This window comes from Ovis canadensis, chromosome 1 (assembly GCF_042477335.2).
Source record: "Ovis canadensis isolate MfBH-ARS-UI-01 breed Bighorn chromosome 1, ARS-UI_OviCan_v2, whole genome shotgun sequence".
Lineage (NCBI taxonomy): Eukaryota > Metazoa > Chordata > Mammalia > Artiodactyla > Bovidae > Ovis > Ovis canadensis.
Window position 1 is genome coordinate 91760645 of NC_091245.1, and position 13386 is coordinate 91774030.

The window sequence follows — 13386 nt, forward strand, 5'->3', positions numbered from 1 at the left end:
TATCTATTATTTAAATCCGTTCCTGCAGTTGCGAAAAAATCCTAGATGGAAAAGTATGTTTTGAAATTTCTTAAGATTTTTTCAAATCGTAAATATACGGCTGCATAAATTTGAGAAGTGTGTCTACCATAGCGCGCTCCAGAAATCATCACTACTCACCAAGATTTCTGCCCGGAAGTTTATTTACAGTTTGATCGGAAATTTATTTACAATTTGATCGTCACGTTACAATTTTACCGCCTTGATAAAGATATTTGGAAGTAATTGATTACAATAAACTACTCAAGATAAAATCACTGTGGTTTGATACCACTAGTATGAAGTATTCAGCTCAGTGAACACTATAAAGTTAGTTTAAAAACCAGAAAGTTTATTGAGCACCTCTTGTATACAGTACACTATACAATAAAAAGGTAATATTTCATCTAATGTGTGTCTTCATTGGGATTCCTAATGAACAATATTGAACAAATGACTATGTATTTCATTTTCGTAAAGCTATAAACTTTTTAAGTGAAATCATTATTAGTCAAGGGGGAATCCGTTGTAACAATCACCCACTAACTTGTTATATACAATTAGATTTGAAAGATCAACTTTCTTAAGGCAAATCCATATTAATATAGAGAAAATTTTAACTAGTAGTACCTCTGGTTAGTTGGATATAAGTTGCACATGTTTTACAGGACCTTTGAAATGAAAACATGCTACTGTATAAACAAAGCATGTTTATACAGCTGCTTTTTGTTCTGTTTTGTCTTTATTTTTGATTGAAGGATAATTGCTTTACAGTATTGTGTTTGTTTCTTCCTTACATCAACATGAATCAGCCATAGGTAAGCAGGGTCACTTCCCTCTTGAACCTCCCTCCCACTTCCCACCCTGCTATTTTGTTGATTTTTCTGCTGTTTTTCTAGATTTGGTAATTGAACAGCTTTGGCTAAAGCTTTTCAGGAATTGAACATCTTATTATTTGGTATATCCAAACAAAAGACTGATTACTGTCATTAAGTATATATTTTATTCTCTTTAGGTGTAACTTCTTTTCTCACTACTTTGTTTCCCACAACACTTGGAAAAAGATGTGTACTGCATTTAGGCAGAAGTAACTCCCAAGAATTAATCGTTTTCACAAGCAGTAATTTTGTACTGCAACCACAAGGTAAGATTTTTCAAAACACTTTTTATAGTAACTTCTCAAATTTTTACAAATCTTTTAAGTTTATATTTAGGTAGAAAGGTAAAGTAGAATAAAGATAACTTCTAAAAAGGAAAAATAAGTCCATTCTAAAACTTTCTCATACAGCATTCTCTGTACATAAGTTTAAATGACAAACTCCTGTTTGTGCTTTCCAACCCAATGTAAATGAGATGAAATGTAGAACTTCTGACATTTATTTGCATATGGGTCTTCTTTTAAAGCTGTTAACATTATTACCATATCTTCATGGTTGATATTACGAATATACACTTATTTTAGCTAGCAGTATTCTATTAGTTTTATTTGCAGATTCACTTGCAGGCAATATTCCAAAGCTGTTTTAAATTTTCCAAGTTGATGGTGGTTTCCTTGGTCCTTTGGGTTTTGAAAAACGATTTGCAAAACCTGGGAACAAAAATAAAACTGAATGAAAAAAGATCTCTTATATAGAAATGAACACTTTTTCTTTTGAATGTATTGATATATGTGGAAATATAAGGAATTTTTTTCCCTAAAAGGTTAGCATCTTTGATCAATTTAGTAATGGATTATAAAAGCATTCTAGTAATTACATTAGTGCTTAAATGATGACAATAGAATTCTAATAGCACCTTACATTTGTGGAACACTTAAAAATTTAATAATGGTAATAATTAGATGGTTATAATAGCCTTTAGTGATCAGTATTTTTTCTCCAGTATTGAGATAATCTTGACATATGTGTGTTTACTTGTGACATATGTACATTTAAGGTATATGATTTGATACACATAAATGTTGTGAAATGATTAGCTCATTAAGTTTGACACCTCCATTCCCTCACATCATCACCATCTTGTTTGTTTGATGAGTTTTTAAGATTTTTCTCTTTGATTTAAGATTTTTAACAGCTTTCAAATATATAATACAGCACTGCCTGCAATGCAGGAGACCCATGTTTGATCCCTGGGTCGGGAAGATCCCCTGGAGAAAGGAATGGCATCATCTCTAGATTACTTATAATACCTTATATAATGTAAATGCTGTATAAATAGTTGCTGGTATATGACAATAAGACAATTGATGGAGGGCTTCCCTGGTGGCTCAGTGGTAAGGAATCTGCCTGCCAATGCAGGAGACATGGGTTCGATCCCTGATCTGGGAAGATCCCACATGCCACAGAGCAACTCAGCCCATTGTTGCTTTCAGTAGCTAATTCATATCTGACTCTTTGCCACCTGGTTGACTGCAGCAAGCCAGGCTTCCCCCTCCTTCACTATCTCCCAGAGCTTGCTCAAACTGATGTCCTTTGAATTGGTGATACCATCCAACCATCTCATGCTCTATCACCCCCTTCTCCTCCCATCCTCAATCTTTCCTAGCATCAGGGTCTTTTCCAATGAGTCAGCTCTTCATTAAGCCCTTGTTGTAAAATTAGACAGGCCATGAGCTATTCAAGTGGTGTGTCTGATTGAGAGAAAAGAAGAAAGCAAGGAACATTTATGTTTCAGGCAAAGTTTGGTGCTTTTTTCATAGGTTATAGAATATCCTATATGAACTTTTTAACTAAATGATTTAATAAGAATAATAACTTTTTTCTAAATATAGCATATTAAACCTTAGAGTTAATGTAATCCAAGTAAAAATTTTAAAACACAAGAAACAGATCCAGAGATTCTAGTTAAACACTTTGCCTTGGTGAAATAGGGACCATAACCCCAACTGTGGTAGAAATTGCTACCTGTCCACCCAAATTTTTCTTTGTTTCTTCTTGAGGAATAGAATAGTATATGGGAAACTTATCTGCCCAGTGTTTATTGCATTTTCCGGGTGTCTTTTATAGTTTGGATGTAGCACATGCATAGCATAATGTTGCCTCTTCTAGGATAGTGCCGTAAGTCCTGAAGAGGAGGCCACACCTCTTCAACATTTTTCTCTCTTCTCGCCACCTATAGTAAGAATGCGGCTGTAACAGTTTTGATCATTCAGATAAGGACAATACCATGGAGCAACAGTTCCTCAGGGGGTGGTCCTTGGGACTACTCTAGGTCCCCCAGACCTTTTCAGGGGGTCTGTTTTTTGGTTAATAATTTTTAGTAGTGATATCCTATACCATTTACTATATATCTTACAAAAAAACTATATAGTATATATAATACTACCTTAAATAGTATGAATTCATGTTACATAAATAGTAGATGCTTAATATAAAATTATTTTAAATTTATAGTTTGTATTAAAGAGCAACTGGGCAAACAGTTCCTTTAAACTCTCAGAATTGTGCTTCACCTTCCACTGTCGAATGAGTTTTAATAAGATTAGATAGTAGCATCATCTGTTCTTTTCATCACACTTGAATATTTCTTATAACTTTGCTTAGATATGAATTAGAGTATTAATAGTATCTCAGAATTTCTGCATGTGGCTTTCACATTCATTTATTACATGCCAACATGATCATTTGATACCTAGTTTTATTTTCCACATATGCTAGGCAATTCAGGCCTATGTAACATGTAAGAGGAGCTGAAAATAAAAAGATAAATGGCATGAGAAAGAATATAAACATAAGGACTTATACATGTAACCTTAAATCATGTTAATGTTGTATCTCTTATACTGCAAATGAACTCTACTGGAAAGTAGCACACATACCAAAATTCAAAAAGGAGCTGGAGTTATTTGACTGAACAGTCTGTGCAGGCTTGTTTGGTGGGGAAGAATTACAGATACCTAGAATCAAAAGAAAAAATTGTAAGGGAAAGGATGAATATAGACTCAGACCACATAATTGTTGAGATTAAACGTTTCCAACAAATTAATTAATACTTCTAGATAAACATCACATGTGACAAAATATAAATGCTTACAAATGAGTTCATATTATAATTTTCTCACTTTTGTGTGCATTTTTTTTAAGTTTTCTTTGCAAACATCATATGGTAAACCCAACCCTAAAGAGAATCACCAAAAGATTCAAGAATATGATCTATTTTATTGTGAATCTACTTTTTACGGGGTTTACGTTTTGGTTTTCAACTGCATCTTACTTTGCATTCTGATCACTCTTAAGTACATTATTAAATAATTTGTTCTCCACATTAGCTCATCCATGGCAAGTCTGTAGTTTTTCTTCCACCATCCTCTACTCTGGAATATCTTTATTCACTTTCCAACCAACATTTTTCCTATTATGGATGTTTATAGTTAGGTCCAGAATCTTACAAAAAGCACTGTTATGTTGCTTTGTTTTGCTATTTTAGCTCCATATAGGCAGGCTTAAAAATACATTTCTCTTCCTATCACCTTAACATATTCATATATCAATATCTACACAATTCTGAAAACAATCCAATGAAAACATGGTTCATATTTTGTACAAGTACTGTCTTATCACCAAAAAAAGATAATTTCAGGCTTGTATGAACTTTCTAGGAAACAGTACATAATTGGGGAGAAATCGCTAAATATACACGTTTATTTGTTCTCATCATTATCAGAATATAGTGTGAGGACTGCATATATGTTTGTACACACAAAAAATTCTAGAAAGCCCTCACACTTCCTGGAGCTACATCAGTATGAATCACTAGAGTTATATCATGAATTTCAGTCAGATTCAAGTAAAATATTTATTGAACACCTACTAGTGCTAAGAATTAGGCTAGCCACTGATGATAGAGGCATGGATAACAAGTGGGTGAAGGTGGGAAAGTTCAGGAGATAGCTATCATCCCTGTATTGCACATGAGCTGAGTTGTATACATCCTTCAGAAAGAAAACAATCGTCCCAAAAGGGAAAACTGGCGTTTTATAACTGGAGACAAAAATTTTGCATATATATAGTGAACTACTATTTTGCTTATAGCTAGTCATGGATACTTTTATGCTTCCTGCCCAGCATTAATTCCTTCTTCTGATAATTGAATTTTACGTTAAGAAATCACCGCTTTCCAGTGTTCACCTCCCATATCTCTTGTGGCGCTGATCTACCCATAGATCAAAGAACTGCTTTATGACCAGGGCTGTCAGTTGGTACTTTGCCATGGTCACCACTTGTTTGGATCTGACCTCATTCTCTATTGGTCAGCGTCCATGGGTAACAATTGTTAAATATTAGGCATGACACTATCCTCTTAATCCAAGCATTAAGTATACTGGCGATAACTGGTTTAGGTTTAGCCAAGACAAGCAGGCCTAACAACACTAGTCATCCATCAAGCTGTGGCTTGAGCAACCAGGAAGGAACTCATTTTTTCATTATAAGCCTGAAATCACATGGTAAAAGCCTGCCTGAGTATTCTAACAGACAGAAACAAAGTTGGGAGATATGGAATAAGAGATTAGGCCCTAACTATATCATTTGAACTCTTGGTCATAAGTCAATAAATTCCTCTTTTCTGCTTAAACTAACTCAAGTTGGGTTTTCTGTCACTTGTAAGTAAAGGATTTCTCAGCAACTAAGGTTTCCCACCAAAAGTAGCATTGGATGTCATAGCTGACATCTTTAACTCTTGTCACCAGCAGCCATAAGATCTTTTCAAAAAACAGATTTTGTAACATATCTGTCTAAAACTCTTCTGTGACTTCCTTTTGGGTCATTGACATGACCTATAAGGGTTTATTTTCTGCTTTTTTTAAGAGAAAGAAAATGATGTTTCATGAAAGTGAGGTCACTCAGTCATGTCCAACTCTCTGCGACCCCATGGATTGTAGCCTACCAGGCTTCTCTGTCCATGGGATTTTCCAGGCAAGAGTACTGGAGTGGGGTGCCATTTCCTTCTCCAGGGGATATTCCTGACCCAGGGATTGAACCCAGGTCTCCCGCATTGTAGAAAACAATGTTTCATAAGCTAAGCTAATCAAATCAATCTTTGGCTAACTATTCAATTTACATATGTTTTTGCTTTTTGCCATTTTATTTCTTATGTTTTCTACTATAATTTGCTCTTGAATGTTTGAATTCTCTTTTGACTGACTTCAGAAGAAAGACTCTATTTTCCAATCATGCTTTCCTGAATTTGCCTGCAATGCAGGAGATCCAGGTTTGATCCCTGGGGCAGGAAGCTCTACTGGAGAAGGGAACCCACTCTTGCTTAGAGAATCCCATGGACAGAGGAGCCTGGCTACAGTCCATGAGATTGAAAAGAGTTGGACACGACTAAGCAACTAACACTTTCAGACTATAATTTCCTCTTGAAATGTTTAAATTCTCTTTTGGCTGACTTTAGAGGAAAGAGTATATTTTCCAATCATGCTTTATTATAGGTAGGAAATTAGTTCACTTCAGAGATCAAGTGTGGTAGCAATAAAAGCAGACTAGCACAAGCTTATGGACAGGGAGATAGAGTGAAAACTCAGAAGAAAAGAGTAATATTCAGCTATAAACCTTCTTACTTAGCTAACACCTTACATCCAAGTTTCCTCAGTGCTCTTCGTCCCTCCCCACAATACCAGTATAGCTGTTTAATCCTTGATGATTAACCTGGTGGATCAAGTTTGTAAAAAATATACCACCATATACTTTGTAGTTATAAATAGGATTTTGAAGATAACCAATTTCCCATAGTTTCAGGAGTCAGGGTTTTGTTTTCATTACAATATAGGAAAAACAGTAAGCAACAGACTTTTATTGCTAATAATATTTGGTAAAAATGGAAATGTGTCAATACTTTGCTTATTTCATTAAATCAACACATTTGTTTCACAATATGCTTTGCTGTGACTACTTTCAAAGAAAATACATCTGAGGTTAGACTGCTGGGAGTTTTAAATAACACAGTAATGACAGCATTTTAGAATGTGTAGAAAGTGCCAAACATCATACTGTTATTCCTGTGAATCACACAGAAACTTTTCCCTCCCCTTACTCCCTACCCAGTATTTTAGCATTGTGGAGCCTAACAACAGTGCAAGGCCTGGAGGTGACTGTTCTGATATATAGGCCCTTAGCAAGGTTCTGTTTAGGAATAATACTGTTAATTATTTTCCCAGTGGTTATATAAGGAAAAATTACATATACTGAAAGTGGTTTGTGAAGTGAAACAAAGTGAAGTCACTCAGTCACGTCCGACTCTTTGCAACCCCATGGACTGTAGCCTACCAGTCTCCTCAGTCCATGGAATTTTCCAGGCAAGAATGCTGGAGTGGGTGCCATTTCATTCTCCAGGGGATCTTCCCCACCAAGGGATCGAACCTGAGTCTCCCGCATGGCAGAAAGTGGTATATATATTCTAAAAATAAGTAACTTACTCTTTTTCACGTTTCGTAAAATTTTCAAACTCTACAAAAATGAAGAAAAGGAAAAGGTTAGTTTTTTCCCTGTGAAATCCAAACACTTTAATCAACTAGAAATATAGACTTCAGTCAAGAGGATTAATTTCTTTAAAAATGGATACCAAAATACACAAAATTATTTTTCTATCATGCCATTTTTAACTCAGTGCCAAGTCTCTACTTGTCTTATCTTGCTGTTTAGAAATAATACTATTATTCTGTCGTGACAAAAGATGGAGTTTCTACTTTTGTTCTTTATTTTTTAATCTATTTTATGTACTGATTTATTAATTTATGTGGCTGCACTGGGTCTTCATTTGCTGCGTGACAGCTGCCTCTAGTCGTGGTGCATGGGCTTCTCCCTGCGGGGGCTTCTCTTGTTTGGAAGCACGGGCTCTAGGCACACAGACTCAGTAGTTGCAGCTCATGGGCTCTAGAGTGCCGGCGCAGTAGCTGTGGTAGGAACACAGGCTTAACTGCGCCTCAGCATATGGAATCTTCCCAGACCAGGGATGGAACCCGGGTCCCCTGCAGGTCTTAACCTCCATGCCTTAACGACTGGACCAGCTGGGAAGTCCCTACTTCTCTTCTTTATTAAGTGACCATTCCAGGACCCACAGTGGCTTCTGAAGATAACTGTGATACATTGCCATTCCCATTCTAGTCAAAAAAATTTGCCAGTCATATTCTGTACTCAATTTACTAAGATTCTCTTCATCCTGTTAATCATGCTACTTCCTTCTCCCTCCTTTAAGCAAACCCATATCTTCTGCCTCTTTGATGGTGGAGTCTCTAACTTACCTCTTCTAAAAATCTACCCAGATCTCTCCTTTTCTTCACATTTCCTCAGGGTGTATGTTGTTCACTCTGTCCCACAGTATATTATTTTTTTGATAATTTTCATTTTATTTCTCATATAGGTATTATATTCTAATAATTGACTGTACTCTTTTCAAGGACATTCAGATGTCGTTTATGGCATTTCTATTTTTCTAACACTTAACAGAGATGTAATCTTCTATATAATAGCTATTTTTAAATTCCTTTTTGAAAAATTTTACTTAGATTTTTAAATATAGATTATTTGTAATTCAGAATATCCTAGTGAAAGTGCTCTCATCTTTGTTCTCCATCTTTTTCTTCTGCTCTGTTGGTGTATGTTTCTTTTCATAAACCAGTATCACGCCATTTTAATTATTTGGGCTTTATAATATTTTAATATATCTGATAAGACTACCCTTCTTTCACTGCTTTTTTTTTTTTCTTTTTTGCTGTTTCCTGACTATTCTTGTTCTTTCCCTGCACATATAAACTTTGGAATCAGTTTTGTCTAGTTTCAGGGGGAAAGAAGTTGATAGTTTTGGGGGGCATGCTCTAAGTTGGTTTTTTTTTTAATTTTTGGTTTCCCTCTATTAATTTTGATTGCTGTGAGACTAACAATCAATATTTGTGAAGATATTTAGTCTAATTTTTTCATCTTAATGCTGGAGGGTTGGAGTGACAAGGATTAGGACACCTCTGGCATAGTCCCATAAATTCCTATCTTTTTTACCTTACTCCTTGTAAAATTCTTTCCAGGAGGTTTCAGTGTCTGTTTTGAAGATGCTGAATTTTCCATGGTGTTAGGACAGCTAGAACAAGTCTCTACAGGTTGAGCCTGTATACCTAAAAAACAAAATGTTTTGTTGCATAGCTTCTTAAGACTTCAGATTACATACAGGTATATATTCAGTAATTCTTAGCTTGATTTTTCTGTACATTATTTTTGCAGTAGATTATGCATTTTTAAAATTTATTATCTTTATCTTATTTAATCATTCTTTGTACCTTTTCCATTTAGGTCCTATTTTATTGTTAACCTTTAATGGTCTCATTTTTCTATAAATTTTGAGAGAGAGTGCTGTCACTTACAATCTTCATCAGCAAGAAGGAAAGACTCTAAGGTTCTCTCTGGCAGTGGAGGTGGTGGGGAAGAAGAACGATCTTGTAGATCTATGAAAAAAAGAGTATACAAAAAAAAACCCTATCAATTGAAAGTCCTAAGTTAAGCTAATTTTTTGAGACAAATGTATGATATTGCTTATTTGTGGAATCAAAAACAAAATGGTACAAATGAACTTATTCACAAAATAGAAATAGAGTCACAGATGTAGAGAACAAATTTATGGTCACTAAAGGGGAAGAGGGAAGGGATAAATTGGGAGATTCGGACTTATACATACACACTAATATAAAATAGATAACTAATAGGAACCTACTGTGCAGCACAAGGAAATCGACCCAGTACTCTGTAATGGCCAAGATGGGAAAAGAATCTAAAAGAGTGGATGTATGTATGTGTGTAACTGACTCACTCTGCTGTACGCCTGAAACTGACAACACTGTAAATCAACTAAGCTCCAGTAAAAAGTATTTTTAAAAATCCCTTTTTGGTTTTATATTGTTTTTCCAATTTTTCAATATTAACCTGTAACACCCAAATAAAAAATTATCTGAACAATGACTGGAGCCTCAAAATTTTTGTTATTGTAGCTCTTTAGTCAGTGAACCTATGCTTTATCACAAATTTAAATAGCTAACTTATAAAAGTACTCTTCCAAAGAATTTGAACCTGACTTTAATCAAGCTTCTAGTCTTCCTGTAATTTTGCAGGGAATCCTAGAGATAGAGGAATGTGTTAAATAAAACCATGAGGATACAAACAGCCAAATTTGGAATAGTAACAATCTTAAGGACATTCCCTTCAACAAATAAATGGCAAGAGAGTACATAAAAAAAGAACTGTTACCAACTTTAAAAGGCTTAACACACATATAAAACAAATGCGAGATGTAGACTTTGAATCCAGCTTCAGATAAATCAACTGTAAAACATTGTTTAGAAAAAAAAAAAGACATGCTTGAGACAATTCAAGAAAATGAACAAAGTCTGGATATTAGATAATATTAAGCAATTATTCATTTTATTAGTGTGATTAATGCTATTATGGTAGGTTTAAATATATGTTTTAATATTTCTGTGATTTGATTATTGTTGTTTAGTTGCTAAATTGTGTCCGACTCTTTGGGACCCCATGGACTGTAGCCCATCAGGCTCCTCTGTGGAATTTCCCAGGCAAGAGTACTAGAGTGGGTTGCTCTTTCCTTCTCCAGAGGATCTTCCTGACACAAGGATTAAACCTGTGACTCCTGCATTACAGACAGATTCTTTACCACTCAGCCACCTGAAAGCCCATTTCCGTGATAAAGAATTTTAAATAATGGAGCTATTTTCTCACAACATAAGTCCTAAAGATACAAATGGTGTTCTATTGATGTATGCTCCTCATTGTACAGCACTCAGTTCAGTTCAGTTCAGTAGCTCAGTCGTGTCCGACTCTTTGCGACCCCATGAATCGCAGCACGCCAGGCCTCCCTGTCCATCACCATCTCCTGGAGTTCACTCAGACTCACGTCCATCGAGCCCGTGATGCCATCCAGCCATCTCATCCTCTGTCGTCCCCTTCTCCTCCTGCCCCCAGTCCCTCCCAGCATCAGAGTTTTCCAGTGAGTCAACTCTTTGCATGAGGTGGCCTAAGTACTGGAGTTTCAGTTTTAGCATCATTCCTTCCACAGATATCCCAGGGTTGATCTCCTTCAGAATGGACTATTTGGATCTCCTTGCAGTCCAAGGGACTCTCAAGAGTCTTCTCCAACACCACAGTTCAAACGCATCAATTCTATAGCGCTCAGCCTTCTTCACAGTCCAGCTCTCATATCCATACATGACCACTGGGAAAACCATAGCCTTGACTAGACGGACCTTAGTCGGCAAAGTAATGTCTCTGCTTTTGAACATGCTATCTAGGTTGGTCATAACTTTTCTTCCAAGGAGTAAGCGTCTTTTAATTTCATGGCTGCAGTCACCATCTGCAGTGATTTTGGAGCCCAAAAAAACAAAAAGTCTGACACTGTTTCCACTGTTTCCCCATCTATTTCCCATGAAGTGATGGGACCGGATGCCATGATCTTCGTTTTCTGAATGTTGAGCTTTAAGCCAACTTTTTCACTCTCCTCTTTCACTTTCATCAAGAGGCTTTTTAGCTTCTCTTCACTTTCTGCCATAAGGGTGGTGTCATCTGCATATCTGAGGTTATTGATATTTCTCCTGGCAATCTTGATTCCAGCTTGTGTTTCTTCCAGTCCAGCATTTCTCATGATGTACTCTGCATATAAGTTAAATAAGCAGGGTGACAATATACAGCCTTGACGTACTCCTTTGTATAGCACTAAGTACAATTATATACTTTATTAATGTCTTTTGAAAATGAATACATTGTTAAGTGCTAGAGTTTTATCTGTCTTTTGGTCATTGGGTTTTTTAGGTCTCAAGACTTATCTATAAAGCAAGTTCTCTTGTTTATTGCTTGTTTCCTGGGTAATATGCAAAAATTAAATATCAATGCAGTACTTCCATCAAATACAATCACTGGCAAATAGTAGGCATTTAATAAATATTTGATAACTACTCTAAAGTAGCTTATCACCTTCCAGTTTGATTTTAGGAAGTATTTTTTTATTCAAATGACAATATTTAATTCTTTAACAATTGAGTAATATCTGTTGTTATTTAGTTGCTAAGTTGTGTCTGACTCCTTTGTGATCCCATGGACAGTAGCCCACCAGGATCCTCTGTCCATGGGATTTTTCTGGCAAGAATCATGGAGTGGGTTTGATTTTAGGAAGTATTATGAGAACTATAACTTTCAGATAACAATATCCTGCCAAATACCTTCCCAAAATACCATTTTCACCTTAATGCTCCCCTGATAACCTGTAGTGCTTATTACTTATTAAATCTAAATTTTTCTGCCAAATTTTTTTTGTGTGATAAAATACACAAAACAATATTTGCCATTAATGACATTTAGTACACTCACATTGATGTCCGAATATCACCGCAGTCTGGTGACAAAATTTTAATCTTCCTGAAAACAAACTACACACCCATTTAGTAATCACTTCCCATTACCCCCAGATTAGATGGGCAACCACAAATCTGCTTTCTCTATATATAGATTTGTTCTGGGTATTTCATCTGCATATCCTTTAAGTCCTTCAGAACTTTCCCACATTATCTATCCAAATTTATTTTCCTTATTTCCCTAAAACAGAACCTCTGTTGCAACTAAATTAACCTACTTACAGTTTCCTTACAGTTTATGATCTGTACCCATCATGCTTATTTTTACCTTTGAGTCACTGTTACTCTGATCCCTGCTCCTAGAATTCACTCTTTTTTCTTCTATCAATAATTTTCAATTTCTTTTCTCTACTCAATGAAACCTTCCCTAACCACTCCAATGATGCCTTTTGTTTTTCCAGACCCCTGGTGATTAGAATCAATGCCATATAGATTACAACTTAATAGGTGCAATGAGTATTAATTTTGTCTACCCAATTTGAGTACATATATAATCATTAAGCAGCCCACTCCAGTCTTCTTGCCTGAAGAATCCCATGGACAGAGGAGCCTGGTGGACTACAGTCCATGGGGTCACAAGAGTCTGTCTCAACTGAGCGACTAACACTGTAATCATTAAGCAAGTGCTCTTTCTTACATATCCTGCCTATTCTAACATTGGATAAGGCACACAGAACTTAAAATGTTCATTTAATAATTACCTAATAATTATAATAGGTAACATTTAATGAGGGGATTCCCTGATAACATTTAATGAGAACTTATTTGAAACCACTGTGCTAAAAGCTTTATACTTATATTATCTCACTAAATCCTCACAGAAATCCTCTTAGAAGGGAAGTTCTATTATCCTCATTTTATCAATGAGAAAAATCACAGTTCATAGAGTCGCAAAGAGTTGGACATCACTTAGCAACTGAACAACAGCGATATATAACTTAAACAAGGTCATAGATTTTGATAACTAT

At 35.6% G+C, this 13386-nt stretch overlaps 1 protein-coding gene and 1 pseudogene across 2 annotated transcripts in view; one reads left to right on the forward strand and one right to left on the reverse strand.

The window, feature by feature from the left end:
- Positions 1-13386, forward strand: part of LOC138446416 (large ribosomal subunit protein uL1 pseudogene) — a 94137-nt pseudogene that overhangs the window by 1608 nt on the left and 79143 nt on the right.
- PTPN22 (protein tyrosine phosphatase non-receptor type 22) overlaps positions 165-13386 on the reverse strand; it is a 59451-nt gene continuing 46229 nt past the window's right edge. For both annotated transcript variants that reach the window (XM_069601089.1, XM_069601095.1), the window contains exons 17-21: positions 9368-9448; positions 9009-9121; positions 7433-7463; positions 3836-3913; positions 165-1606 (exon numbers count right to left, since the gene is read on the reverse strand). In XM_069601089.1, the coding sequence (XP_069457190.1) occupies positions 1542-1606; positions 3836-3913; positions 7433-7463; positions 9009-9121; positions 9368-9448 (368 nt within the window). In that variant the 3' untranslated portion in view covers positions 165-1541. The remainder of the gene's footprint in view (positions 1607-3835; positions 3914-7432; positions 7464-9008; positions 9122-9367; positions 9449-13386) is intronic.